The sequence below is a fragment of the Thermobia domestica genome, chromosome 9 (assembly GCF_964235325.1).
Source record: "Thermobia domestica chromosome 9, izTheDome1.hap1.1, whole genome shotgun sequence".
Classification (NCBI taxonomy): Eukaryota; Metazoa; Arthropoda; class Insecta; order Zygentoma; family Lepismatidae; genus Thermobia; species Thermobia domestica.
The window spans coordinates 31,364,730-31,391,670 of NC_137462.1; the positions used below are offsets into that span (position 1 = coordinate 31,364,730).

Sequence of the window (26,941 nt, forward strand, 5' to 3'; positions counted from 1 at the left end):
CTGAACTTTTTTTTATTAAGAACAAATGACAAAAGAAAAATTGAGATCTTGAAAGTAAAATGTAGAAAAGCTCGGTGCCCCCAATAACTCCATATTTCTCCGCCCCTTCATTCCGAACTTAAAAATAAAACTTAATTCGAATATGGTTAATTAGTGAATTTATTACAGTTAAATTCCACTCACTACATGCTACAGCTACAACTATGTAAGAAAAAATAACAACTGTGAAACATGTTCTGAATTACTATTACATTTCTTACGCTATTATTAAACATATTAGAATAGTAAAAGAGGATTGTCCGTGAAATAGTATATTTGCTCATGATTTTTAACTTTTTCATACGGAAAACATTAAAATATTATTCAAGTTTTAAAATTTGCACTCTGCAAATATGTTGCCCTCTAGGCAATGGGACTAATGTGGACTAATAGGAAATGCTGCACTGTTAGCGGCGCTGAAAACTTATGATTCGATTCTAATATCGGTTGATTTCGATATCTTTATGTCGCTACGTAACCACCCTGGGTGCTAATGGGAGCTTAATTGGACTTGAATTGAAAGTAGAGCTATTCACCTAAGCGACCACGAAACTATGGATTCAATAATAATATCGACCCGTTTCTAGCATTTTTGATATATATCCCGACAGTACTCTTTTTCCAGACTGTAAGAAATATAGTTAAAATTGCTGTAGATATATCAGAATTATGTTGAAACACACACATAAATCCACTTTTATATTCTGTATAAATAGAGAGAGAGTGAGCGAGCGAGCGAGCGAGAGAGGGCGACTCAAGGCATCACCACTTCCACATTGCAAAAGCATGTATCAGGAATTGAATTGAAAATCTATGTAAAGACTTTCTGCTGTGGCATGCTTCATAAGGACAATTCCAGTCTGCTCACGTGACCTTTGGGGTTCATGAATTTTTTTGCGAGCGTTCCGACTTTGGATTCTCTGTTTATACCCTCTGTTTATGCATCGAATAACTTTTCAAGAACATAAATGACATTCTATATTATGAATGTTGAGAATTACTCTCTATATGACAAATAGCTGCAAATAAATACACTACATAACTTATTTATTGCTATTAAACGAGTTTCTTAACTTGCATTTACATCCTCATATATAATACCGACCTACTGTGAAAATTATCTCAGATGTTATATTTTAAACATAATAATTACTATGTTCTGCAATTATTATGTTATATATAAAGAACTTATGTATTTTAATGTAATTATTTTATATAATTTTTCATGCATTGCGGAAAATATAATTTTAAAAAAAGTATTGCCCCAGATGGGATTCGAACTCACAACCTTATGATTTGAAATCCGACAGCTTACCAATGAGCTAACACAAGGACTTCTAGAACTAAGCTTCTAGCGATGTATAACGGATCTCAAGATAATTATGACATTCATATCCATGACAAACGCTGTTTCTGTTCTACTTTGACTTTTATTTTAGTACTCAGGCGATAATTATGTTCTATTTCTTAACTTTGAGCATTCTTTTACATATGGAAAGATTCTTTAACGTATTTAAATCCTCCATTACGTATAGAGAGCTAAATGACAAACAAGCATGTGCAAGGTTTCGAAATATTGTATCATTAAGTATTTCAATCAATGTTGCCTTTTTAAACACTTGGTAACAAGTCTTATTATATTTAAAAGAAGAAAAACACATCTGCAAACTTTTTCCCGATTGCAAAGGCTGGCTTGGAGGTTCGAACCTGGTTTACTTTTTCCCGAAGATACCCGAAGCTGGACTTAGAAAATTTTTGCCTCAAAACACCAATAAAGAATGCGCTCAACCTTTTTGAGACAAGGTGTACATCTTTCTGCTCTCTTCTGTATCAACCTATTTCTACGTCTTCCTTTCCCTCATTTTCTGCAACATCTGCTCTGTAACCCATGGTTTCTTAGCCGTTTTGTGTTCGCGGTAACCTACTGCTTCTTCTGCAGCCTGCTGTAAGCAAAGTTTAATTTGTTCTCACCGTGCGTTACTACCTGCGCCTATTCTTTCCTCGTTTGAATATTTTTCTTTGAATTTTTCAATGAAAAGGTTTCTTATTTCGTCGTTTTTCAACTTTTCAGTATTCTACATTTTGTTACCTATTTTTTTTTTCTGTCTACATTTTTCAGTTGAATATCTACTTCGGCCAGCACAAAATTATGATCAGAGAAAATATCAGCCCCGGGAAGGGTCTTTGCGTTCTTTAAGCTATTTCGGTACATGAATAATAACATAGTCTATCTGATATCTTCCGCCGTCTATTGGTGATTTCCATGTATATCTTCTTCTCTTGTGCTGATTGAACCAAGTGTTCCCAATTACTAGTGAATTCTGTACACAGAAATTCACTATCCCTCTCCCCTTCCACTTCTTTCGCCTAAACCGTATTTGCCTACGATACTACCTTCCTGTTTTCGCCCATAACTGCATTGAAATCTTCCATTAAAATTACGTATGCACCCCTCTTTACCTTATCTATAATTTCTTCTATTTTCTCATAATTTTCCTTCACTTCTTCAGTTGCATGCGAGGTCGTCGGTGCATATGTCTGTATCACCACTAGATCCTTCATTTTCCCTTTAAGTTTTAAGATCATAACTCTATCATCAATAAATTCTACTTTCACTGCCTTCTCCTTTAAGCGTTTTCCAAGAATTATTCCTACGCCATTATGAACGCTCTTTTCATTACCTGAGTAAAAAACATTCTATATCCTTCGCCTATTACCTTCCCATCTAACTTCACAAATTCCTACCAAATCTAGTTTATTTTGTTTCATTTCTTCTTTAAGATTTTCTAATTTTCCTCGCTGCAACATAGTACATACGTTCCATGTCCCTATCCTAAACCTTTTACTCTTCCCTGTCTTTCTTTCTCTGTCTGTCTTCCCTCCATTATTACTTTCTCATCCAATAGTCCTTCCTAAGCCATTCCCCTCCCGGATGTTGTTAATAATTTGTTAGAAATAAGTTCCTATAATTGAAACAATTCTCATAAATAACTTATAAAAACATTTTAAAAGTTAAATCCAATTTAAACTACCTGCTGAGCAAAACAATAAGTTTATTGTTAAAAAAAATAATTAACGTGTAACAGTTTCACCAACTACATATCCACTTGACTTCATGAGACACTATCTGCAGGACTATTGATTCTGTCTGATGAAGCCAAGTAGGTAGTTGGCGAAACTGTTACACGTTAATCATTTTTTACCATAAGTCCTAGACTAGTCGAGAAAGCGTTACGCCCTGTAGCGAACGCGGCCAAAGTGGCTATTCAGTAATTTTACTTTCACCAGATGTGTAAATCATACTGTGAGCCAGTCAGGGTTTCCATGTCTTTTTGCCAGGTCCAGGTGTGTAATAGCAGAGTTCCAATACTCTGCACAAACCATCTTCCAAGCAGCTGTTTCTTGCTACAATCCCTTTGCCTGGCAACACGTCTTTCCTTTTTTCCCTTCCTTTTGAAATCTTTTAAACAGCAGGCGGTCTATTGTTCCGACCCGCACCAAATATGCTCGAGCTGACGTTTTCTCAGCGATTTTATTGCTTTCGCATTTATGATTAGCCATCTACATTTAAATACATGGTCAGCGTATTCCAAGAGTACGCATGAGCAATAAATACGCTTTGCGATCGCCTCAAATAGCCGAGTACTAAACGTATTGTTTTGCTCAGCGGGTAGCTTAAATCGGATTTAAGTCTACTAAAAGCAAAGCTTGTACAATGGAAAATTTTAAGTGTCAAGGACTATCATTTCTTATGAAGCATTTTAGAAGTGTCCAGGACTATAATTTCTAGTTTAAAACATTTCAAAAGATTTCAGGACTATAATTTCTTATTAAAAAAATATCCAGAACTATCATTTCTTATTAAAATGTATTTTAAAAGTGTTCAGGTCTAACACTTATTATAAAAGCATTTTTATTAAAGTATTCAAGACTATCGTTTCTTATAAAAACATTTTAAAAGTATCCAGGGCAATCATTTCTTATAAAAACATCTTTAAAATGTACAGGACTATCACTTTTTATGAAGCATTTTTAAAGTGTTCAGGACTGTCATTTCTTATACTAAAAACATTTTAAAAGGGTCCAGGGCTATAATTTCAAGTTTAAAACATTTCAAAAGTTTTCCGGACTATAATTTCTTATTTTAAAACATTTTAAAATATCCAGGACTATAATTTCTTATTAAAAAATGCATTTTAAAAGTATTCAGGTCTAACACTTATTATAAAAATATTTTTATTAAAATATTTAGGACTGTCTTTTGTTATAAAACATTTTAAAGTACCCAGGGCAATCATTTCTTATAAAAAACATTTTTAAAATGTATAGGACTATCACTTTTTATAAAGCATTTTAAAAGTGTTCAGGACTATCATTTCTTATAAAAAAAAAACCTTTTAAAAGTTTCTTATTAAAAAACTCCACTATCTCTTATCTCCACTAGGTGCAGAGAGGAAATGTCAACTTTTGTAGCTCAGGAGGGACTGTAAAAAGAGATAAAGCTGCAAGATTTCACATACAACTGCAATTATGGCAGATTATGCTTATGAATGCATAAATGAAACCCAACACTTACAAAATGTGAAAATAAGACTAGAGTAGGTGAAAAGTGGTTAGAACTACGAGATTGGATTTACTTTAAGGATGGGATAGAGCACAGTGCCTATTTTAGTAGGCGTCAGTCCTTGGTTCTTTTTCGATGTTGTGGAGGATGACAATGTGGCTACGGCTAGACAAACGACTTGGAGCGAAAACGATATGAAGACAAATGTAACTTTTGATATTCAAACTGCACATCCTGTCAACAGCTAGAGGCGACGACAATGGTGCTTCGCCCGAAATCACTTCTGGAAACTCGATGTCAACTCAGAGATGGTTGCTTCTGTACCATCGAACCTCGTTCAAAAGTAGACAACATCTTGTCTCCGAAGAGGTATAGCAAAGAATCACGCATGTCTCGGGAACTATCACCACATTCAGCCACGTCTGTTCCTGTCAATGGGTTTTGTACGGCCCATTTAGTGACGTCGGCATTCATTTATCTTCAAAATCGATCAGAGAGAATCGATGTGTACTTCAAAAGGAATGCAATTGCGGTAGTAAAAGGACTTAATCTGTGGTCTTCATTTTCAATAATTCTCCAATCTGATGAAATTAAACGGCGTGACAAACATCTTGGCATTTGAAGGCGGTGCTCCAAGTTCCCTTTAAATGCTACTAGCAAATGGGAGGCCAGCGGTGTTGCCACGTTTGTTTTGTACACATCCACGTCTATCCCCTGTCACCTGGTCGCGCTATAGTTTGTCTGCATAGCCATAGCCACACCCCTTTACCACTTGGCAACGTCACGCCAGAGCTTGCGTTTTATTCGTTTAGCTGAAATGCCAAGATGTTTGTCACAGGCCTTTATTGATGAGTGACTTTACCAATGACTTCTGCTGATTGACATATATAAGTTTATTTATTTTTTTTAAAAAAAATGAATAATTATATTGAATGAATGAAATGAATATATTCAAATTTCTTGTAAATTAAAATTATTAAATGAAGTAGATTGTGGAGACAATTGGGTGCTGTCACACTATAAAATACTTAACGTTACAAAACTTTTTTTTAAAAAATGTACTAAAATTAAAAGAACACGAAGGAAATAAAATTCCACCAACAAATTCACTTTAACTCACGCTTCTCAGCCAAAAGCTCTGCAAACTAAAGAACATTGGAAGTTTGGAATTGTCTTCCGTTAGAGGGCAAGGCGTAACAAAAATAAGTAAAGAAATAAATAAAGAAAAATAAAGCTGAATCGTGGAGTGGTGGTTAACTTGTATATTTACCTAACTTCTCGTCATTTCTGCTGATTGAAAGAAAGAAAAAAGATTGAAAAAACTGAAACATTTGTACATCAAAACTACGTCAAACTCAATAGTGCTTCATTGCAGAAGGATAGTTGTTCACAGCACAGAGTTTTTACATGTTTAAGTTACTAAAATCTTATCATAAAAAAATTACGAAAATAGTAGCCAATCGAAAAAAAAATTGTCACTATCTTCGAAGTCGAATTCCTTAAAATCACCGACTTTAGCCCCAGATTGGAAATACTGCTATTATCACGCTGTCTTATAGAATACAATTCAAATATGTTCACCTGTAGTTTGTTTTGTGCTCTATAAGTAAAGTGTCTTTAAAAGCAACAAGGGGAAAATGTTTTAAGGTTAAGAAAACTGGTTTCGGAGTCAATATAAGATATATATTATCTGATAGACATAGCTAAATCTTTTCAGAAGCGTTAATCCAAATGGAAGGAAACCAAAGCGAAGTCAAATTAGGGTGTCACGCTTCTTGAACATAAATTAAAAGAGCTCCTTCGTGGCTAAGCCGCTAGCGTACGTATCTTTGGCGTGGGAGACCCGGGTTCGATTCCCGGCGGGAGCTCATGTGGCTCAGATTCCACGTTAATCAGTAAGTCCACGCATCCTATAGCCTCGCTGCTCAACGGGATGTTAAACTCAAAATCAATTCAACTCATGAATTGATAAATCATTGAACAGGGCCGGCCCTAGGCAATTTGCCGCCCCGTGCAGTGACATCACCTGTAACCCCTCTTTCTGCAGAAAAAACAAATCTTAAAAGCCACGATTTTAAGTATGTTACCCCATCATGAACAAAGAAGTGGAGGGAAAATAGCACTTGCACTCAGAAAGGCCTAAACACTTCAATTACAATCTCGTTATGTCTGTTTTTTTCTTTAAACAGTAATCTATTATGTTAGTGAAAGATAAAACAATCACACATGCAGAGGAAAGATGGCAATCTGTTTATAGAATTCAATATTGAGCTTCAATCTAAATATATCAGTTTGCAACTAGTTCTTTTATCTTTATTTCTTGATTTTACTTCTACATCTATTAAAATTTTTTTAAAAAAACTTCTTTCCACCTTCAATGATAAGGAACTTGTTTGTGACAAAGACAAGACTAGTTTTCATATCAAGATTGTGATAACTAACTAAATGGAACAGGTGTTCGCTACTGTTCGAGAATTGAATTCTTATATTTGACAACAATCAAGCAATTCATGCTAGGATTTGTTTGACAACTTGCTTTAGCACTACACACGTGATCTGAAACTAATGCGACCTAAACATGATTTACGAATGTATTATTCAAATAGAAGGTCAGCTTGGTAAATTTAACTATCATCATCATGAAGTCTGTTTCCAAAAAAGAATATTTAAATTAGTTATGGTAGATTTTACCGCCCCTTGAAACTTACAGCCCCGTGCAAATCTACAGTACATGTTGCACATATGGTAGAGCCGGCCCTGTCATTGAATACAAGAATTCTACTTGTTAAAAAGAAATGAGGCAAGAAGGAGACAGCTCCACTTTTTCCAGTATGTAGCAAATTTTAAAAAAAAAAAAAAAAAGTTTTAAAAATTCACGCAAAGTCGGAGTAGAGACAGCTCCATCTGCCGCATTTCTTTGGAACTAGCGGGTGGAGCTGCCACATTATTGTACCAAACGAAGCGCCTTTTTCTTTTGTATGTGATAGGGTATGCAACTCAAAAGCTGCACAAAGTGGATCTGTCTCCTTCTTGCAACAAACCCTTCTTCAAATGACAAACGCTTTAGCTAAGAAATACGAATGTTTTATAAACAACTTTTTTGTTATAGCTTTGCAGTTACAATTCGAAATTTATACACTTTGGATGATCTTGTAAGTGTACTTCATAACACTAGAATTTAATATAAAAAAGACATATTTTGTTAACGCAGTATGAAAATTCTTAGTGATGTGTGGAATTTTAATCTATATTAGTGTATGTCTTTTGTAATATGTTTTGTACAGAATATTATTCATTTAATGTACATATTTACTTTTTTTTATCTTTTTAATTTTAGCGCCCAAGTAGGAGAAGAAAATGGTGAACCCCAGCAGGCCAACGAACAAAGGTTTGTAATCAATTTGCTCAAACTATTATCAAAAATGTTCCTCTTTGCTCCAGTAGGGTACGCATAATTTCATGAAAGGGTTTCACGTGTTCGATCTCATATATATATATATATATATATATATATATATATATATATATATATATATATATATATATATATATATATATATATATATATCTTAATTTCAAGTGTGATTTCTGCATGTCCTAATATAGCAAATGTATTCTGGTTTGAAACAAGGACGTTATTATTTTTAACATGACAATTGAGATTCATTATTTATTTGATGTCATGCATACATATGGTAAATCATTGTAAATTAACTTGCAATATTTTATAACGAAGTAGTTCATGACATTTAAATTATGTACAATAAAGCTAATATCTTTATTATAAATTAAAAAAAATTGAATAAAAATATAACGTTTATTTTTCCTTATTATATTGCTCAAGACGGATTCGAAATCCCCCTTGCGTACGCCACTGATTTGTTCTGTATGCGAGTGAAAGGTTGGTTGATCAAGCTCCTGCATTGCTTGGAACCTAACTGTTTTTCTTGCACGTACCCGAAGCAATCGAACCAGGCTCGTAATCACGGAGTGTCTAGGGGGGGCATCCCCCTACATTTTTACTAGCTCCACTAAAAGTTTCATGATATGCTTGCAAATGAACTATGATATGGTGATGAACTATAATATGGTTGGATCGCCCCCCCTAATTTCTGTCGGGCCCCCCTACATTTTATTGCTGGCTACCAGCATGAATCGAACACAAGGCCAATTAACACGTGTGTTACCCACAACAGAGTAGCCTATTATAACTGCTGTTAGGTAAGTTCGAATAGTATTGTAGTACAAAGTATTTGTTAACTTACAAACATATTTTATGCTTCTGCTTGTCTATCTCGGTTATGTTCAATGTGCGCTTCATGACCAGACGTAGAAAACAAAATCACGGGACACACAGCAAACTGGCATAATTTGAGAATCCATCTAAGTATACTCATTGTTATATCGTTCTTCATAATAGTGGCGAATTCACAGGGAGGTCGCAGTAATCTCTCCATCTAAAGCTACCTTTACCTCAGTTGATTTCGCGATATATAAGAAGCTGTTCACCTACCTTAAAAGTAACCACCTCTGGCAGCGACGCACTTTATCCACTGTGACACGAGCCGCTGGATGCCTTTCTGGTAGAAGGCCTTGGACTGTCGGCGAAGCCATGACGTCACCTCCTGTATGATCTCATCGTCCGAATGGAAACGATATCCATCTATAGCTTTTTTTTCAGTGCCCAAAACAGCTAAAAATCGTAAGAGGAGAGGTCAGAGCTGTAAGGCGGATGACGGAAAACCTCCCACTTAAACTTCGTCAAAGTCCCCTGCGTTGCGGTGGCAGTATGCTGCCACACATTGTCATGAAGCAAAATCACATCCGCCGACAGTTTTCCTGGCCATTTTGACTTGATGGACTTGCGGAGATTGTGCAACGTCTCTCCGTACCAGGCGGCGTTTGCTGTCAGTCCGTGCTCCAAAAATTCCATTTGCATTAGTCCTCGAATATCGAAGAAAACGGAGGCCATCTTTCCCGCTGAGGTTCGAATTAATTTGGACTTCTTTGGATGGGGAGAGGTAGGGTGACGCCACTGCGAAGTTTAGCGTTTGTTTCCGGGACATAGTGATGGCACCATGTTTCGTCCCCTTTAATGATTTTCTTCAGGAATGCCTCACCTTCAGCATCGAATCTCTCCAGGTGCGACTGGCACGCCTCCATTCTTTCCTTTTTTTAGCTTCGGTAAGGCTTTGGTGCACCCATTGACCACAAACCTTGCGAAAATGAAGTGTGTGAGTGATTATGGATTTGTCTAATCCGACAATGATGTCCACTTCCGTCGCCACTACCTTCACCGTAGTTCTCCGGTTCTGGCGGATGATCTCTCCACTCGCGCAGTAATCTGTGGTGTCGCCACTACGGGTTGCCCCGGACGAACGTCGTCTTTAAGAGTCTTTCGACCCTCTGCAAACCGTTTGCGCCATTTGATGACTGCTGGCAATGACAATGCATTCGTCTGTGCATTGCCCGTGCGCCGACACTTTCGGCAGTAAGAAACCGTATAACGGCATACCGCTCCACTTTACCGCTTTCCACTTTCCGCGATCCAGCTTGTTTGTTTTTCGACTGAGAATACACTACTATACATTTGGACGACGTTGACTCACAACTGTCTCTCTTCGCAGCTCCACCTTCCTTTTCCCGTCCACGCAATAACCACCGTGCCGCCACCTATCGAACTTTTAAAGAACCCGCTACAAGCCGGTATAAGGGTCATTACACGTTTCGCACGGGTTTCATTCATTTCACGGGGTGACTATGAATTAAATGAATGCTCCTTATACATATAGACCCACTTTTATTCTCTTGTGCAGGGTTTGAAGATTCCTGGATGCCAGATCGTGATGGCGACAAAAAAAATACGAGCATGGTGCCTAGATAATCCAAGGCAAAACAAACGGGATTGTACCCTATGTATCAAACTGGATTTATGTTTTGTGTCGCCTGGTTTCCGGAAGTATGTAGTACCCAAGTCAGGAGATTGTTTTTAGCACCTTTGACATATACGGGAAAATTTGGTGGCAAGTCTTGCTACTCTTGTATTATCTATCTTTATCTATTATCTATCTTCATATCTATTATCTATCTTCAAAACACTGCTTTCCAGTTTCACGTTGATAAGAAATCCAACACCGAAAGTTTTGTCACATCCTGGTTCTCTGTAACAGGATTGGTAAGCGTACTTCACCTCGATTAGTTCACTCCTTCTTTCCCCTTAGTTCCCTTAATCTGACGATGTCCCAGTTAATCTTTCATGGCCCTCTTGCTTCTGATGACAGAAATTTCTCATTATACGTAACAATGATCAATTTCAAATATCAACGTAGTTTGTATTTCGTGAATTCGATTTCCGGAAGACCTTAACCTATCCTGCCATGATTGGTGAAAGAGGTTCCTAGCTATTTGAGAAAAATGACCGTCCTTGCCAGACATGTTGCTGATAACACTCCCTGTCTGCTTTCCTATCATTAGTTTCATCGTGTGATGAAAAGTTCCTTGCATGCATGATTGGAAGGTAAAAACGGGGGCGTATATATTTTTTTTACGCGCTACCCTAGCGAACTGTTTTTAAGATGGTCACAAGGAAGCGGGTGAGGTTAGATTTACATCGAAGTTCCACTACCCGAGTGTCACGTAATGTCACATGGTATTATCACAGGGGCAAAGATGGAATAAAAACAGCCTGCGCTGTTTCTATGAAATGAAATTTTTTAGTTTTACGTCCCACGATCATGCCGGCTAGGCTAAAGGATACGGTGATGGTGAGGAATGAATGAAATGGTGGAATGAAGAAAGTGGAAGGAAACGGGAGAACCCGGAGGAAACACACACACACGGTGTTTGTCCACCATAAAGTTTGCTTGGCGGAAGCAGGGTTTCAACCCGGGACCCCATGCACCAAAGGTGAACCCTCTACTACTGAGGCACCGCGGCCCACTGCGGGGTTTCTAACCCCCTTCGGTCACTGACACTCGCTCAGCTATGTTTCGTAACGCAAGTAAATCACTTCTTTATCAATAAAGTTGTGTGTGCCCCTCTCAACAAAGTTGTGTGTGCCCATCTGTAACTCCCCACTACCTTCTACAATCCATCGCTTCGCGAGGGCCCCATTTCTTACTCTCCTGTTGTTTTATAGCGTCATTGTTTATAAGGGCTATTAGAATCTCTAGATAAATGGTAGAAAAAGCACAATTAATGCATTGTATATTACGTACAAGGGCAAATGAATATTAATTTCATCTTATTTAACTGATAAAATTATGAAAATTAAAAAAGAAAAACGTTTATTGGGCAGGGTTTGAACCCACGCCAAAAGACATTTTCGTTACTAGCCTGCTCGCTAGCATGCTCGGCTAACAGAGCCGACACTAATTAGTGTTTCATTTGTGCTATAAATATGCTACGTGGCGAGAAACGTGTAACACCAAGTAGTCAGAACCGTGTATTTAGCTCCTATGGATGGCTAAGGTCGAGAGTGATTAAAATATATGCGAACGAGGCTAGTCAAGCCTATTGATGATAGCACTCCTTGCCTGTTCTTTTATCATAAATTTCATCGTGTAATGGAATTAAATAGCTATTCATTGTGGTAACATGAACGTGGTTTATTATTTCAATAAACACATCTGTAGAGTATGGTATTTTGACTGATTATTATATTCTAAGCCTAAAAGAAGCGGACGACGAAACTCGATGAATCTACAATACTATTTTTCGTTACCCAAAAAACAAGGATAGGGAGGAAACTGGAAACCGCAGTGTTGAATAGCTGCTTTGGGAATAACGTCAGTGCCTCTGTGCACAAAAGTTTTGACGTTCAGCTTTCTTAGACATCGCTGAATATCAACATTATGCACCTTATTAAAATCTAACTATTAATGGCCTTCTTTCTACTTTTGCTGATAACCTTACTAAAACAAAACGATAAATCGCGTTCCTTCTACTTTGATGATAACCTTACTAAAACCAAACGATAAATCGCGTTCCTTCTACTTTTGCTGATAACCTTACTGAAACCGAACGATAAATCGTGTGCCTTCTACTTTTGCTGATAACCTTACTAAAACCGAACGATAAACCGCGTTCTTTCTACTTTTGATGATAACCTTACTAAAACCGAACGATAAATCGCGTTCCTTCTACTTTTGCTGATAACCTTACTAAAACCGAACGATAAATCGCGTGTCTTCTACTTTTGCTGATAACCTTACTAAAACCGAACGATAAATCGCGTTCCTTCTACTTTTGATGATAACCTTACTAAAACCGAACGATAAATCGTGTGACTTCGACTTTTGATTATAACCTTACTAAAACCGAACGATAAATCGCGTTCCTTCTACTTTTGCTGATAACCTTACTAAAACCGAACAATAAATGATATGCCTTATATTTTCACTTTTTATGCTAAGGAAGGATGGTATATTCGTTACACCGAGTTTTGTTATCTCACGATTGTTGCCAACTTTCGACGTAAAATATATAATGAACGCTCGTTGTAGCTGTTTTCAACACCACAAATTGTATACCAATGTAAAAATGTATGTATTACAACATGTTGAAACTGGAAACAATAAAAAGAAGAGCCCTCACGTTACCCGGGGGATCCTCAAACTACTCTCGACTAACCAGAAACTTAGGTTAACAAAACCTAGGATCTAGACCGTTCTGGTAAGATCGATAGTAGAGTCAGGTCGCGCCTAGTGAGTGTAGGGTGCTCTGATTGATAAGCTAGCATTACTTTTAGGATCTAGAACACAAGACTGTTCAGATTTTATGTTTCTTCCTTACTTCCAATAAAAAAGAAGTATATTGGCTTAAATTTTGCTTGGAAGACTCATTATTCTCCACTCTTTCATTTGTTTCATTCTTTTATTTTAGACGTGAAGAAGTTCCTGCTTACCAGGGCGGACAGCAGTTCCATCCACAAGCCCAGCCAAGGTAAGCCTCAAAGCAGATTTCTTTATAGTAGGAAAAAGTAAAAAAAAAAAATTGAGGGAAAAGAACAGGGTAATTGTACAAATTAGTATTTTGTATGGTCTTCAGACATCCTCTATAAATATAAAAATGAAAGTAATTATGTTCCTAACTTAATAAGTCTTGAACCACCCGAACGATCTCGATCAAATTTTCAACATAGATGAGGATCGTGCCTGGTATAGTCTTTATCATTTCACTTTGATTGTGAAACTTATAGGAGAAGGAGAGAAGAGATATATAAAAATGATCGAAAATGACCAATATTAGTGTCGACTCCATAGTTTTCTTGATCACTGAAATAAACAGTGACACTTATGCCGTTTAAATCCAAATTCAGCTCCGCCACTTCGGGGAGGGGGACATATGGTATATGATGGATGGAAAATAGCCTATATTAGTGTCAAATTCGTAGTTTTGGGGGTCCTTAAATTAATTAGTGACAATTTTGGGTGCTCCTTATGTCCAAAATGGAACTATTCTCCCCGTGTGAAGAACGGGTATTCTGCTAGTTTAAAACATAATTTAAGCTCACAATTTTAAAATTGGATCGGAAAATAAGATTATGAAAATAAATCTAACAAGCTGCAGAGTCAAAATTTGATTTTTATTTTTTTTTATTTTTTTGAATTTAGCATCCCTCTCAGCTGCGAGGCTATATAAGACATGGGCATGCTGTTCAAGACGTGGAATCCGCACCACATTAGCTCCCGACAGGAATCGAACCCTGGTCTCCTACGTCAAAGGCGTGTACGCTAACCGCACAAAGGAGCTACCAGAAGTCATAAAACTGAAATCTTTGTTTAGTGTAATGAAATGGTGGTTCTAGTTAACAGGTTGACTGCCATGAGAATCATATGTGGTGCTCACCTTATTTCTCTGTGGGGCCATGAGCACCATATATGATGCTCATGCTTGATATCACAAATTACTAACTTATCCAGGTTCTTGAGCATCATATATGATTCTCATTGCCACGAATTAGTGAAAGACCATGAGCATCACATATGGTGCTCGGCTCCCATTGATACATTTTCGGGAGAAACAAAATATCGCGACAAAAATGTGATATAACTATCCATAATCGAGCGAAAGGTGAAATGAAATTTATGGTCTCCTGGGACCAGTACCCTCAAATCACCTCGACAGTCAACCTTTAAGGAGAAAAAGCAGATGATCTTAATCTAAAATGTTAAAATAGAATACCATTCTTCCCTATTACAAGTGTTTAACGAAAGAATAGTCCAAAGATGAGAATACATCAATTGAAAGGTACTGTTGAACTGAGTAAAATGAAATGTGTAAATATGAGTCCTCATGCGAAGTTTCCGAGGAAATCGAAAAACAAGTTAACTTTTTGTAAACCTAAAACTTGATACTTAATTATAATGATATCACCTGCTAAGAGTAATCTGATATTTAAGTGTATAATAATCAACCTTTTCGTTACACTACTATCAAGACGAAAACATCCTTATGGGTTAATAAACATATGGTAAAATTATAATTAACTCTTAAAATTTGATTTTAATTTAACTATAATATTTCCCAAAACGCATGGTTATTACCCCCCCCCCCAAAAAAAAAGATAAAAAAGACGAAACCTTCGAAATGAGAGGGTGAAGAAGAACGGAGGTAATTAGTTGTGTAAGCGGAAAACGAATGAGACGGTATTGGAAATTATAGGGTAGGTAAGAACGATTTTAGATGTAATTCTAAAGAGGAAGAGAAACTGGTTGGAACATTGCCTAAGAAAGATCTGTACCATGAAAGAAGGTGTTAGATGGTATGGTGGCTGGAAAGATAGGGAAGGGGAAAGGAGCCTACGGTTAATGGACGTGGCCGGAAAGATAGTGAGGGACAAACGAGGCTACAGTTAATGGACGGTGATAGGAAAGACAGAGAGGGGGCAAAGGAGGCTATGGACGGTGAGTGGAAAGATAAGGAGGACACAGATAATGGACAGTGCTAGAAAACATAGGGAGAGAGCAAAGGAGGCTACGGTTGATGGATGGTGGTAGGAAAGATAAGGACAAAGGAGGCTACAGTTAATAGTTGGTAGCAGGAAAGATAGGGAGGGGGACAAAGGAGGCTACAGCTAATGGACGTGGCCGGAAAGATAATGAGGGACAAACGAGGCTACAGTTAATGGACGGTGATAGGAAAGACAGAGAGGGGGCAAAGGAGGCTATGGACGGTGAGTGGAAAGATAAGGAGGACACAGATAATGGACAGTGCTAGAAAACATAGGGAGAGAGCAAAGGAGGCTACGGTTGATGGATGGTGGTAGGAAAGATAAGGACAAAGGAGGCTACAGTTAATAGTTGGTAGCAGGAAAGATAGGGAGGAGGCAAAGGAGGCTACAGCTAATGAACGGTACTGGAGCATCCAGGACGGTCTTCTGGGGGGCGGTGGCTTGTAGTACTGCTACTTAGAGCTACTTTTAAGAGTGTCAAGCTCTGCGATGGGTTTCACTTATATATAAAAAATAAGAAAGTTTCCTCTTCTGGGGGGAGAGCGATTGCCCCAATCGCCCCCCCCCTGGATCCGCCCCTGATAGACGGTGACAGGAAAGATAAGGAAGGGAAAAAGGAGACTACATTTAATGGACGGTAACAGGAAAGACAGGGAGGGGGCAAATGAGGCTACAGTTAATGGATGGTGGCCGGAAAGATAGGGAGGGACAAAGGAGGCCACAGTTAATGGACGGTGGCAGGAAAGATAGAGAGTGGCAAAGAAGGCTACAGTTAATGGACAGCGACAGGAAAGAGAGAGAAGGGGCAAAGGAGGTTACAGTTAATGGACAGTGGTAGAAAAGATAGGGAGGGGCAAAGGAAACTACAGTTAATGGACAGTGGTAGGAAAGATAGGGACAAAGGAGGCTACAGTTAATGGACGGTGGCCGGAAAGATAGGGAGGGGCAAAAGAGGCTACAGTTCATGGATGGTATAACAACAGAAAAATCATACGTGAAGACGAAGAGTTTAGCTGAAGACTGGAGTATGGAAGCTTCTCAGTTGCAACAAGTGATCTGCGAATAATGATAGAGTACATATGATGATGGTAATGATATGATGATATGATCGAAAGATAAGACAAATATTAGTAGATCATACCGAGCAAAACGTAATGACATCCTTGAGGGTGAATTATATGCGTAATTTTCAAGAAAATAGAAAAACTTATTTTTAAGACGTTAAAAGAATGTCGTCCGTTTCCAACTTGATTCAGTTCGTCCTCCATGACCAGGGCCTCAACAGGAATACTGTCCTGTGAGGAAGTTACATAAATTGCACTTCTCAACCTTTGGCAGATTTTCAGTTGACCCTAATCCTTCTTAAACTCCCACGCTCACTTCCGCACAGTACAATTAGCAAGGACAGTGTCCTCACAAACATCCTATAACTGATGAATATCGGTACTTTTTTCACAATAGGTAGGCCAAATCTTTATTAGGCACCTCTATATTAAAATCCGTCAGATTAGTACAAGGATAGGTTGGAAAGTTAGTAGCCTGGCCTACAAAATTAGAAAATATTTGAATAAGTTATGTTTTATTTTTGCACGTAATCCCCCCATGCCCGAGGTGCATTTGTGCAACCTTTCTGGTAACAGTTCTATAATACTTTCAAGGATGATTCCTCCAGCCCTGCAAAATATCCCAATACAGTACTTTTCACTTCTGCATTCGAAGAAAACCGCTGACCCTCCAAAAGTTTTTTTTTTCATGTTTCTAAGCAAATATAAGTCCAAGGTGGCCAGATCAGCCAAATAGTTCGAACAGATAGGAAGGAATTTCTGCAATGGTTGCAAGGGACGTGTGAACGCGAGCATTGTCTTGATTATTTTTTTCTCCATGTCACATTTCCGTTACTTCCGCCTTATAAACTCCTCACCTGAAACCATAGAGAAATGAAATTTTACCAACTACCAACGGTGATTACCAACGGATATAGCTACGTAGCTAATGTACACAAACATAAAATAATTGCTTCCTTCCTCCTCAGGTCATGAACTTTCCAATCTACCCTCGTATCAAAAAAGGCTTTCTTTCACAGGTGATTGAATACATTAAGAACAATTCGAAACCTTGAAATTTTTCACACTTAGTCTAAAGTCTAAATTAATTTCAGGTGTAATTATACTAATATACTCTCATTACATTTCCAAGTATGGCAAAACGACACGTACTATTGGTATGCACCCATTATTACCATAAATACGAGTTCACACAATCAGAGTGGAAGAAAAACTTTATGTGATTAAGGAAAGACCCACGAAACATTTTCCCATTGCTGGTAAAATGAAAAGACAATGTCATTATATGTTTGAATGCATTGGCGACAACAGAATACAATGACGATATAGAAAATCTGGTATCACATTATGACAAGTACTTTAACATGTACGGTGAATATGTTGAAAAGGGGAGTAAAATATGTAGTTTCATCACGATATGTCTCTTCCACACATCATTTGTCATTTGCGTTTCACCTTTTTCCTGGATACCCCACGTATAAAAGTATTATTATTATTATTATTATTATTATTATTATTATTATTATTATTATTATTATTATTATTATTATTATTATTATTATTATTACTATTATTATTATTATTATTATTATTATTATTATTATTATTATTATTATTATTATTCACATGAATTAAGCTATTATTAAGCTAATTACTAATCTCCCAAATAATTATTTTTTCTGTAAAAAAATAATGTAATGCATAATTATTTTTGTTTTCCTTTTCTATCTATAGGCCATTTGTTGGTTTTGTTGGTCCACGCTACACCTACCCACCATTCCCGTTCGTTCCAAGGTACGTAGTCAAATTTCATTAAGTTATTCTTGAAACACTCAAAAGACTTTATTCATTTTTCTTTTTTTTTTCCTTTTTTGGAGGGGGTGGAATTGGGAGGGCCAACAATTTACCTCCAGTGTTGTCCACGACACAAGACAAGATGAGACAAGAGGTTTCCTCGTTTGGTCTCGTAAATTTTGTATAAATCTCGTCTCGTCTCATAAATGTTGTATAAATATCATCTCGTGTCATAAATTTTATATAAAGCTCGTGTCGTCTCATAAATTTTGCATAAGTATTGTAACGTCTCATAAATTTTATATAAATATCGTCTCGTCTCATAAATTTTGTATAAATATCATCTCATCTCAAATTGTACACAAAATCTCGTCTCATCTCATAAATTTTATATAATCTCATCTCGACTCATAAATTTTGTACAAATTTTGTCGTGTCTCATAAATATGTATAAATCTCGTCTCGTCTCATAAATAGTGTAAAGAATCGCATCTCATGAATCTTATATAAAGCTCGTCTCGACTCATAACTTTTGTATAAATCTAGCCTCGTTTCATAAATATGTATAAATCTAGCCTCGTCTCATGAATATTGTAAAAAATTTCGTCTGGTCTCAAATTTTTTATACAAATCTCGTCACGTCTCATAAATTTTGTATAAATATCGTCTCATAAATTTTGTATAAATATCACCTCGTCTCATATTTTTATAAATCTTGTCTCGGCTAATAAATTTTGTATAAATATCGTCTCGTCTCATAAATTTTGCATAAATGTCTCATATTTTTTAAATAATTCTCGTCTCGTCTCATATTTTTTATAAGTATGGTGTCGCCTCACAAATTTTACATAAATACCGTGTCGTCTCATAAATTTTGTATAAATATAGTCTTGTCTCCTATTTTTATAAATTTCGTCTTGTCTCATAAATTTTGTATAAATCTCGTCTAGTCTCATAAATTTCGTATAAAATACTCTCTTCTCGTAATGTGTTGTATAAATCTCGTCTCGTCCCATAAATTTTGTATAATCTCATCTCGTCTCATAAGTTTCCTAGAAATCTCGTGTCGACTCATAGATCTTGTATAAATCTGTACTTGTCTCATACAATTTATATAAATCTCATCTCGCCTCATAAATATGTATAAATATCGTCTCGCCTCAAAAATTTTGTATAAATAATCTCTTCTCGTAATATTTTGTATAAATCTCGTGTCGTTTCATAAATTTTGTATATCATCTCGTCTCGATGATAGATTTTGTACAAATCTGGTCTCGTCTCATTTAGTTTGTATAAATCTCATCTCGCCTCATAAATAATATAAATATCGTCTCGTCTCATATTTTTTTATAAATAATCTCATCTCGTAATGTTTTGTATAAATCTCGTATCGTTTCATAAATTTTTTATAATCTCATCTCGTCTCATAAATTTCGTAGAAATCTCGTCTCGACTCACAGATTTTGTATAAATCTTGTCTTGTCTTATAGAATTTGTATAAATCTCGTCTCGTTCCATAAATAATATATAAATATCGTATCGTCTCTTAAATTTTGTATAAATCTCATCTCGTTTCGATTCTCGAAAAAGTTTTATCGTTTCTTTTCGCTTTCTGAATTTATGTTCAAAATTTATAAAACTTTTTTTTCATAATTTTGTCTAGAAGTGATCATCTTCCATACTTTTTTGGGAGAGCACTGCCCCCCGCAAATCTGAGAGTTCCCCCGGAGGAGACCAAAATAGTACGTCTATAATACATTAATAAATAGAATAGAACCATAAGTGTCCTTTCAGAATACTAAGTGTGCCCCCCGGACCCTTTTTTCTTAAAGAAACACTGATCAGAATCCTTCTGCGTCACGAGAACAGAACGTGTAGCGTCACTTGAGGTTTTTCTTGAGGGAAGAAAGGGGCAGAAGACTCTCCGTTATAAGTAATTTTCATGTTTTTTTTTTTTATTAGTATATTATTCTATTATATTATAGATTGCAATGTATCTCAAACTCAGAGTAAAAACAGTCAAGTGATGGCCGAAATGATGACACCATTGCATGATATGTCTCTGACGGGTGTGATATAACAGCATGTAAACCATATTATTTATTATTGTAGTATGATGTGTAATGGCTCGCGTATCTTTAAACACTGGTAAATGTCCTTTATTTTGTTCGTGCAATCACTTTATCAGTTTATAGTTTTTACACTGCGTGTCATGCAGCACTAAGACAATAGTCAAGATCTAAGACTTGGGTCAAGTAGTAAGGAACATGAAACTCGAGAAAAATCTCGTTTCGTTCCGTACGTAACACAATTTTCCATTACAAAGCAGAAAAATTGTAACCAAAATACACCAAATCGCAAATCTATGACGTGAGAACAGGAATTTTACACTCGGTATATTAACACAGAGAACTAGTAATAATAACCAACAACGACAGGGGGGAGTAGTAGTAGTAGTACCAACACGTTTAAGGTATTTGGAGTTATTAATTAACGTCATAGACCATCAAGTTGGAAACACTGATCTCTCTGATGCAACACTCCAATTCAAAATTCAAATCGTTCCCACGATCCAACAAAAGTGATATCGGCGACCCTGCCGGCTGCAGTTATAACTATTTGCATCGTCTGCTCTTCTTTAGCCAAAACGACGTAACGTGAGACGTTAAACTAATATATATATATATATATATATATATATATATATATATATATATATATATATATATATATATATATAAATCATGAATTAGTAGTAATAATAAGTTAGTTTAGAAGTGAATGCCCTATACTTTTTTTTTGTCTTACTACAGTAGACTTGTACAAAATTTAGCCTCCTTTTCCCACAAAATCCGAGTTTCTAATATAATCCGAGGTAGCCTCAGTCCCATTCATCTTGAAATGAAGATGAAATGAAATATTTCACTTCAACGTCCCATGGTTGTGATACTCTGTATGCTAAAGAAAAAAAAATGAAATCTTTTAAGTTTTACGTCCCACGGTTATGCCGGCTAGGCTAAAGGAGACGGTGGTTGTGAGAAATGAATGAAATGGTGGAATGAAGAAAGTGAGAGGAAACGGGAGAACCCACTTACACGGTGTTTGTCCACCACAAAGTTCACTTGGCGGGGGCTGGGATCGAACCAGAAAACCCCAAGCACAAGAGGTGAACGTTCTACCACTGAGCCACCGCGGCCCCTCTGTATGCTAAAGAAGAGACACAATGAACAATTAGTGATCATGAAAATGTAGGAGGATACGAGAGAATCTCCAGTAAACCCACGTACACGATGCTGTCCACCTCAAACATAAGTGGTTTTCAAGGTCATACTAGGTCAAATACCAAAAATAAATATGGTATTTTTCATGGTTTCTAATATTTTTCTTATTTTTTTTCTTATTTCAAATTTAAATTCAATTATATTATTTTTGTGGGGCACCATAGTCTATTGGTTATAACGTTGAACTCACGTCCGCGTGGTCCCGGGTTCGATTCCCGGCTGGTGCTTCCCAATTTTCGGTGTCCACCCAGCGTCGTGAGACAAACTGGGGAATCACATCAATAAAAGAAGTGAGCCTGTTAGAGATAAAGCGACGCATCTCGCTGACCATGTGTTCGTCGTTAGGTTGGATGTAGTTCATCCGGCCGCTAACAGATGGCGTTGGAGAGGCTCTGGCTAACAAAAAAGGGCTGTTGCGCTATGTTTTGATTTAGTTTGGTTTTTAATATTATTTTTGTTTATCTTTCTTCATTGTCATATTACCTGGAAAGATTCGCGATGCATTCGCGGAATCTCGCGGTGCAGTAATGTGCCGCGGCACATCAGTTGAGAACGTTATCGATTACAGGTTCATAAAGGTATTAGGTTTTTCTGAAGTAGAAACAGATTCACCTAGATTTATGTCACTTGATCATACTTTACATTGGGAAATGTTACATGGATGATTTCGTTAAAACTCTTTTTATTTTTTTATATGTACTTCATAAATAAATAGATTTGAGATATGCAAATTATATATTTCATTAACATTCAAAACACAGTTCTGATCAGAACAAAGTGAATTATATTAATAACTATACGTTTTTTGTTACAGTTTCAAGGACCTAACGTCCTCTTCATCAGACATTTAGAGAAGACAGATGACAGCAAATCTTATATCTTCCTCAGCCATTAGTTAGCATATTCATTTATATAATTTTAATTCTTGTTTTTATATATATCAAATTTAAATTTATAATATGTAGCAATATCATATAAATACATTGTTAATACATGTTAATTGTCAACGCAATTTTATAATTATATTGATCTTTATATAAAATAATATAACAGAAATTTGAAATTATTCAAATTGCACTAATATCCTTTATGTACTTTTCTTATTACTTTTCTATAACTTCTAATAATTTCTCCCATTGCTCATGTATATCTATACCACTTGTCCAGTTCATTAAGTTCTCCTCTTGTTCTTTCTTTATTCTTCTCGCTTCCTTCCACTTCCTAATAATCTTTCTTTTTTCTCTTTCTAAACCTCTAGCCCCTTACCTTCCCAATCTATCCTATGCCCCGTTTCTTTCACATGTTTGTAAATAGCGTTATTTTCTCTTTTCATTCGAACATCGTCTTTATGTTGTTTTAATCTGTCGAAAGTTTTTTTCCCCTTCTTCCCTGTGTATTCCATGTTACACTCACGACATTTCACTTCATAGATAACTCCTTCTTCCTCCTTTATATTGCTTTCCCTCCTTTTCTTTTTCTTCCTTATACACCTCAACAACGTTTCTCCTTTTCTATATATCTTAATACCTCCTTCTCTTAATAACTTCTTTATTACTTCCGTCTTTTCTCCTACGCTCGGAATTCCATACCATTTCTTATTTTCTTCTTCTGTCTTTTTTATTATTTCTTCTTTTCTCTTTCCCTTTATCTGTTCTATTTTATATCCATTACTTTCAAGTTGTTTATAGAACTTTTCCAAATCTTTCTTCCTTCCCTCTTCTTCACTATTGATGTTCTTTATCCTCCTTTCCATGTTCCTAATGAAGTTCTTCTAAGTTGCTTTGTCTACATCACTTCTCCAGTGACAATAAATACCTCCCCAACACGTTTTTTGATACCAACAGGTAATTAGTTTCTCACCTTGCTTCTCTATCTTCATATCCATAAATTCATAGATTTGTTTTCTTCTACTTCTAATTCTAACCTTATACCTTTTTCTTCGTCTTCTATGATTACAACATATTTCTCCAGTTGATCTGTATTCCCTGTCCATATGCCTAAACAATCATCTACATATCTGCTAAAGAAGGTTAGTTTTCCCTTTGCTTCTTTTGTCACTTTTTTCTCCTAATGGTTCATCACTATTTCCGCTAAAACTGGACTCAGCACTTACCAGTCTTTCTCCAATTATATAGTAGCTATTTCCCCATAACGTTTTAAGAGCTCTTATAGCTTTTTTCTTTTTTCCATTGACCTATAACTTTCCCTTCCATTCCTTCTTCTATCGCCCTTATAACATAATCTCTTCTTATACTTGTGAACATGGCTTTAACATCTACACTAAACATTAACGAGTCCTCCTGATTCCACTTAATCTGATCTAGCTTCTTCTTCAATTCTTCCGTGTTCTTAATTCTGTATGTCTCTTGCTCTTCTCTGATTTCTTCTATTATATCTCTTAATTTTTCTTCTAGTGGTTCAAAATAGTTATCTCTGCAATCCATTACTGATCTTAGCTTAGTTTCTTTCTTATGTATTTTAGGAAAACTTTTCATGATAGGAATCCTTCCTTTTTCATTTATTAACTTTTTAATTCCTTCCTTTTTTCTTTCTTGTTGAACTATCTTCTTCATCACTTCTTCTTTCATGTTTTTGTTACCTACTTCCTCATATGTCTGATCACATAACTCTCCTAGTTTTTCTTGGTACCACCTTATATCCATAATTACCAACGCACCTCCTTTATCCGCCTGTTCCACTACAATGTCTTTTCTTTTCCTTAGGCTTTTCAGTCCTTCCTTCTCCTCTTTCCTTAAATTACTTTCTTTCTTGTTCATGTCTGTCTGTCATTTATATCGATAATCCTTTTTTTCTTATTTTCTCCCTCTCCTCCTTGTCCTTTATATCTGCTATTGCTTGTTTTACTGTGTACACTAATTCCTTTTTGTTCACTTCTTCTTCTTTAACATTAAATTTATGTCCTAGACCAGCGTTTCCCAACCTTTTGCAACTTGCGGCACACTGCGGGTGTAACTTGAATTCTCGCGGCACACTCATAGATATTATTATTATTATCAGTAGTGGTAGTAAATAGAAAAAAATACCGTCGTAATTTTTTTCTGTGATTACTGACCTCCTTCTCACAGAGAGAGAGAAAAAAAAGCTCGATCACTGGTTTTCTCCCATCGTAAATCATTATACTTATTTTTCATTCTAATTCAAAAATAGAAAACAATTCCAATGAAATGTAGGACTCAGGCTTTTCAAATACACTTTCTTTTTGAAAACTGTATCTAAACGAACAAACAAATCTCTTGTACTTTTAAAACAGATGGAGGTAATTTGTATGAGTGATCGCTTTGTCGAAAGGGTAGAACGACATTTTAAAATTTCAAGTTACGAAATAACCTGTAACAATAAAGAAGCAATAATAGTCATAACAAAGATAATAAATGCTTTTTTTTTTTAAACATCAAAAATGTACAGACAAGTAACACAGTGTGAAATTTATAATTTATTAACAGGATTATTATACGTCACAATTTTTAAATATTAATAAAATTCTGTTTTCGAAATACAATCTGTGTAGTAGTAATGTATGTCTATTACAATTGCAGTATTTTTTCCATTGTAGAGGTTCGTAGTAATGTGAAATAAAAATACACATTTTTCCTGTCTTGTAATTTGGTTGCTATATAATTAATAATTTTGTTTTCATTTTCTCGCGGCACACCAGCGGCCCATTCGCGGCATACCGGTTGGGAAACGCTGTCCTACACTTAAGCACTTCTTCTCTTCTTCTGATAACATTATGTTACCTATAACTACCATTCTGTTTCTATTATCCTTTTCTTCTCTCCAACCTAACAATCCTCCTTTGTTGTCTAATCTCATCTTTACTTTTCCTTCAAAAGTCCTCCAAAAAAAAAAAAAAGTAAAGTTGTTAATATAATTCATTTTGTTCTGGTCAGAACTGTGTTTTAAATGTTATTGTGATTATCCAGAACCATGGAGTTTGTTTATATATTTCATCTGTTTATAATGAACAAACTCCATGGCTCTGGATAAGTAGAGTAACAAATAAAACACAGTTCTGACCAGAGCAGAATGAAATATATTAAAAACTATACTTACAATGTGTTACAGTTTCAAGGACCTAACGTCCTCTTCATCAGACACAAACACTCCCTCAGAACTACATTGTAAGTATAGTTTTTAATATATTTCATTCTGCTCTGGTCAGAACTGTGTTTTATTTGTTCATCTGTTTATATTTTTACTCTTGTGTTTTTTTTTAGGACCATCAATGTCGTTCCAACATTCATACCGCAAGGAGTTACCTTCCGACCAAGGTTTGTAAGCAATTTTCGATTGTTAACTTATAAACAAACGCTATTCTTCCATATTTAAGGGGCAGACTACTAAATATTTTTCAAAAGCTAACAATTTTTCTTTTGCCAGTTTTTCGTAACTGTAAAGAGATAATGAAATGTAACTTACCTCAATAATAGATAAAATTATTCTACACCAGAAAATACCAATCGGAAGAATTTTCAGTGTTGCCATCCATAGAAATTACAGTGTGACCAGAATTTCAATTATCCAAAAATCTAGGTTAAGGCAACGACTAGAAAAATTAACTCAACGGTAATTGATGACTTATCATGCTGTCTATGTTCCTTGTAAACTACTTTTTAAATAATATTTGTTTTATTTTGTATTAAAGGGTACAAAATTAATAATTTTTAACAAACAGTAGAATTAAAATACAAATAAAAAACAAATTGGATTGAGTACTGTTTCTCTGACACATGTTACACACCCCGGCCACCATCTTGGATCCGCCATATTAGATTCAACTTTCGGTTTTTCAAATAAGAATAGGTCTAAGTGATACATCAAATTAACGTATAGTTTTCTCGGAAATTCACAATTGTACTGTACTTTGTCAGTAGAGCAGCAGAACTGTGTCTTTGTCTAAGATGGTCATATTTTTCGCGATCCAAAGCGGGATGGTTTCCATAATTGAATGGCTTCGGACAATTAAACTTATGTTACTGAATCTGCTTAAGGGTTACCATAATTTTTTGACCCAAAATACGGACAAGCGTTAAAATGACGACCCACCAAAGATACGGTGCCCAAACACAGAATAAATATTTAAAAATTTCTTACCTAAAAATCACACTTTCATGTTATCGGTGTCACACAATTGTTTACTGTAATACTTAAAATACTATTGGAAATTAATGTTTTATTTTTTTCTTCATTAACAATATAGTATAATGAAGAAAACAATAAATTA

At 35.9% G+C, this 26,941-nt stretch overlaps 1 protein-coding gene across 1 annotated transcript in view; it reads left to right on the forward strand.

The window, feature by feature from the left end:
- The window catches only part of LOC145694523 (uncharacterized), a 108,582-nt gene that overhangs the window by 75,248 nt on the left and 6,393 nt on the right, over positions 1 to 26,941 (forward strand). The window contains exons 13-16 of the mRNA XM_081770837.1: positions 7,941 to 7,991; positions 13,487 to 13,546; positions 18,356 to 18,415; positions 25,935 to 25,988. Of these exons, the coding sequence (XP_081626963.1) occupies positions 7,941 to 7,991; positions 13,487 to 13,546; positions 18,356 to 18,415; positions 25,935 to 25,988 (225 nt within the window). The remainder of the gene's footprint in view (positions 1 to 7,940; positions 7,992 to 13,486; positions 13,547 to 18,355; positions 18,416 to 25,934; positions 25,989 to 26,941) is intronic.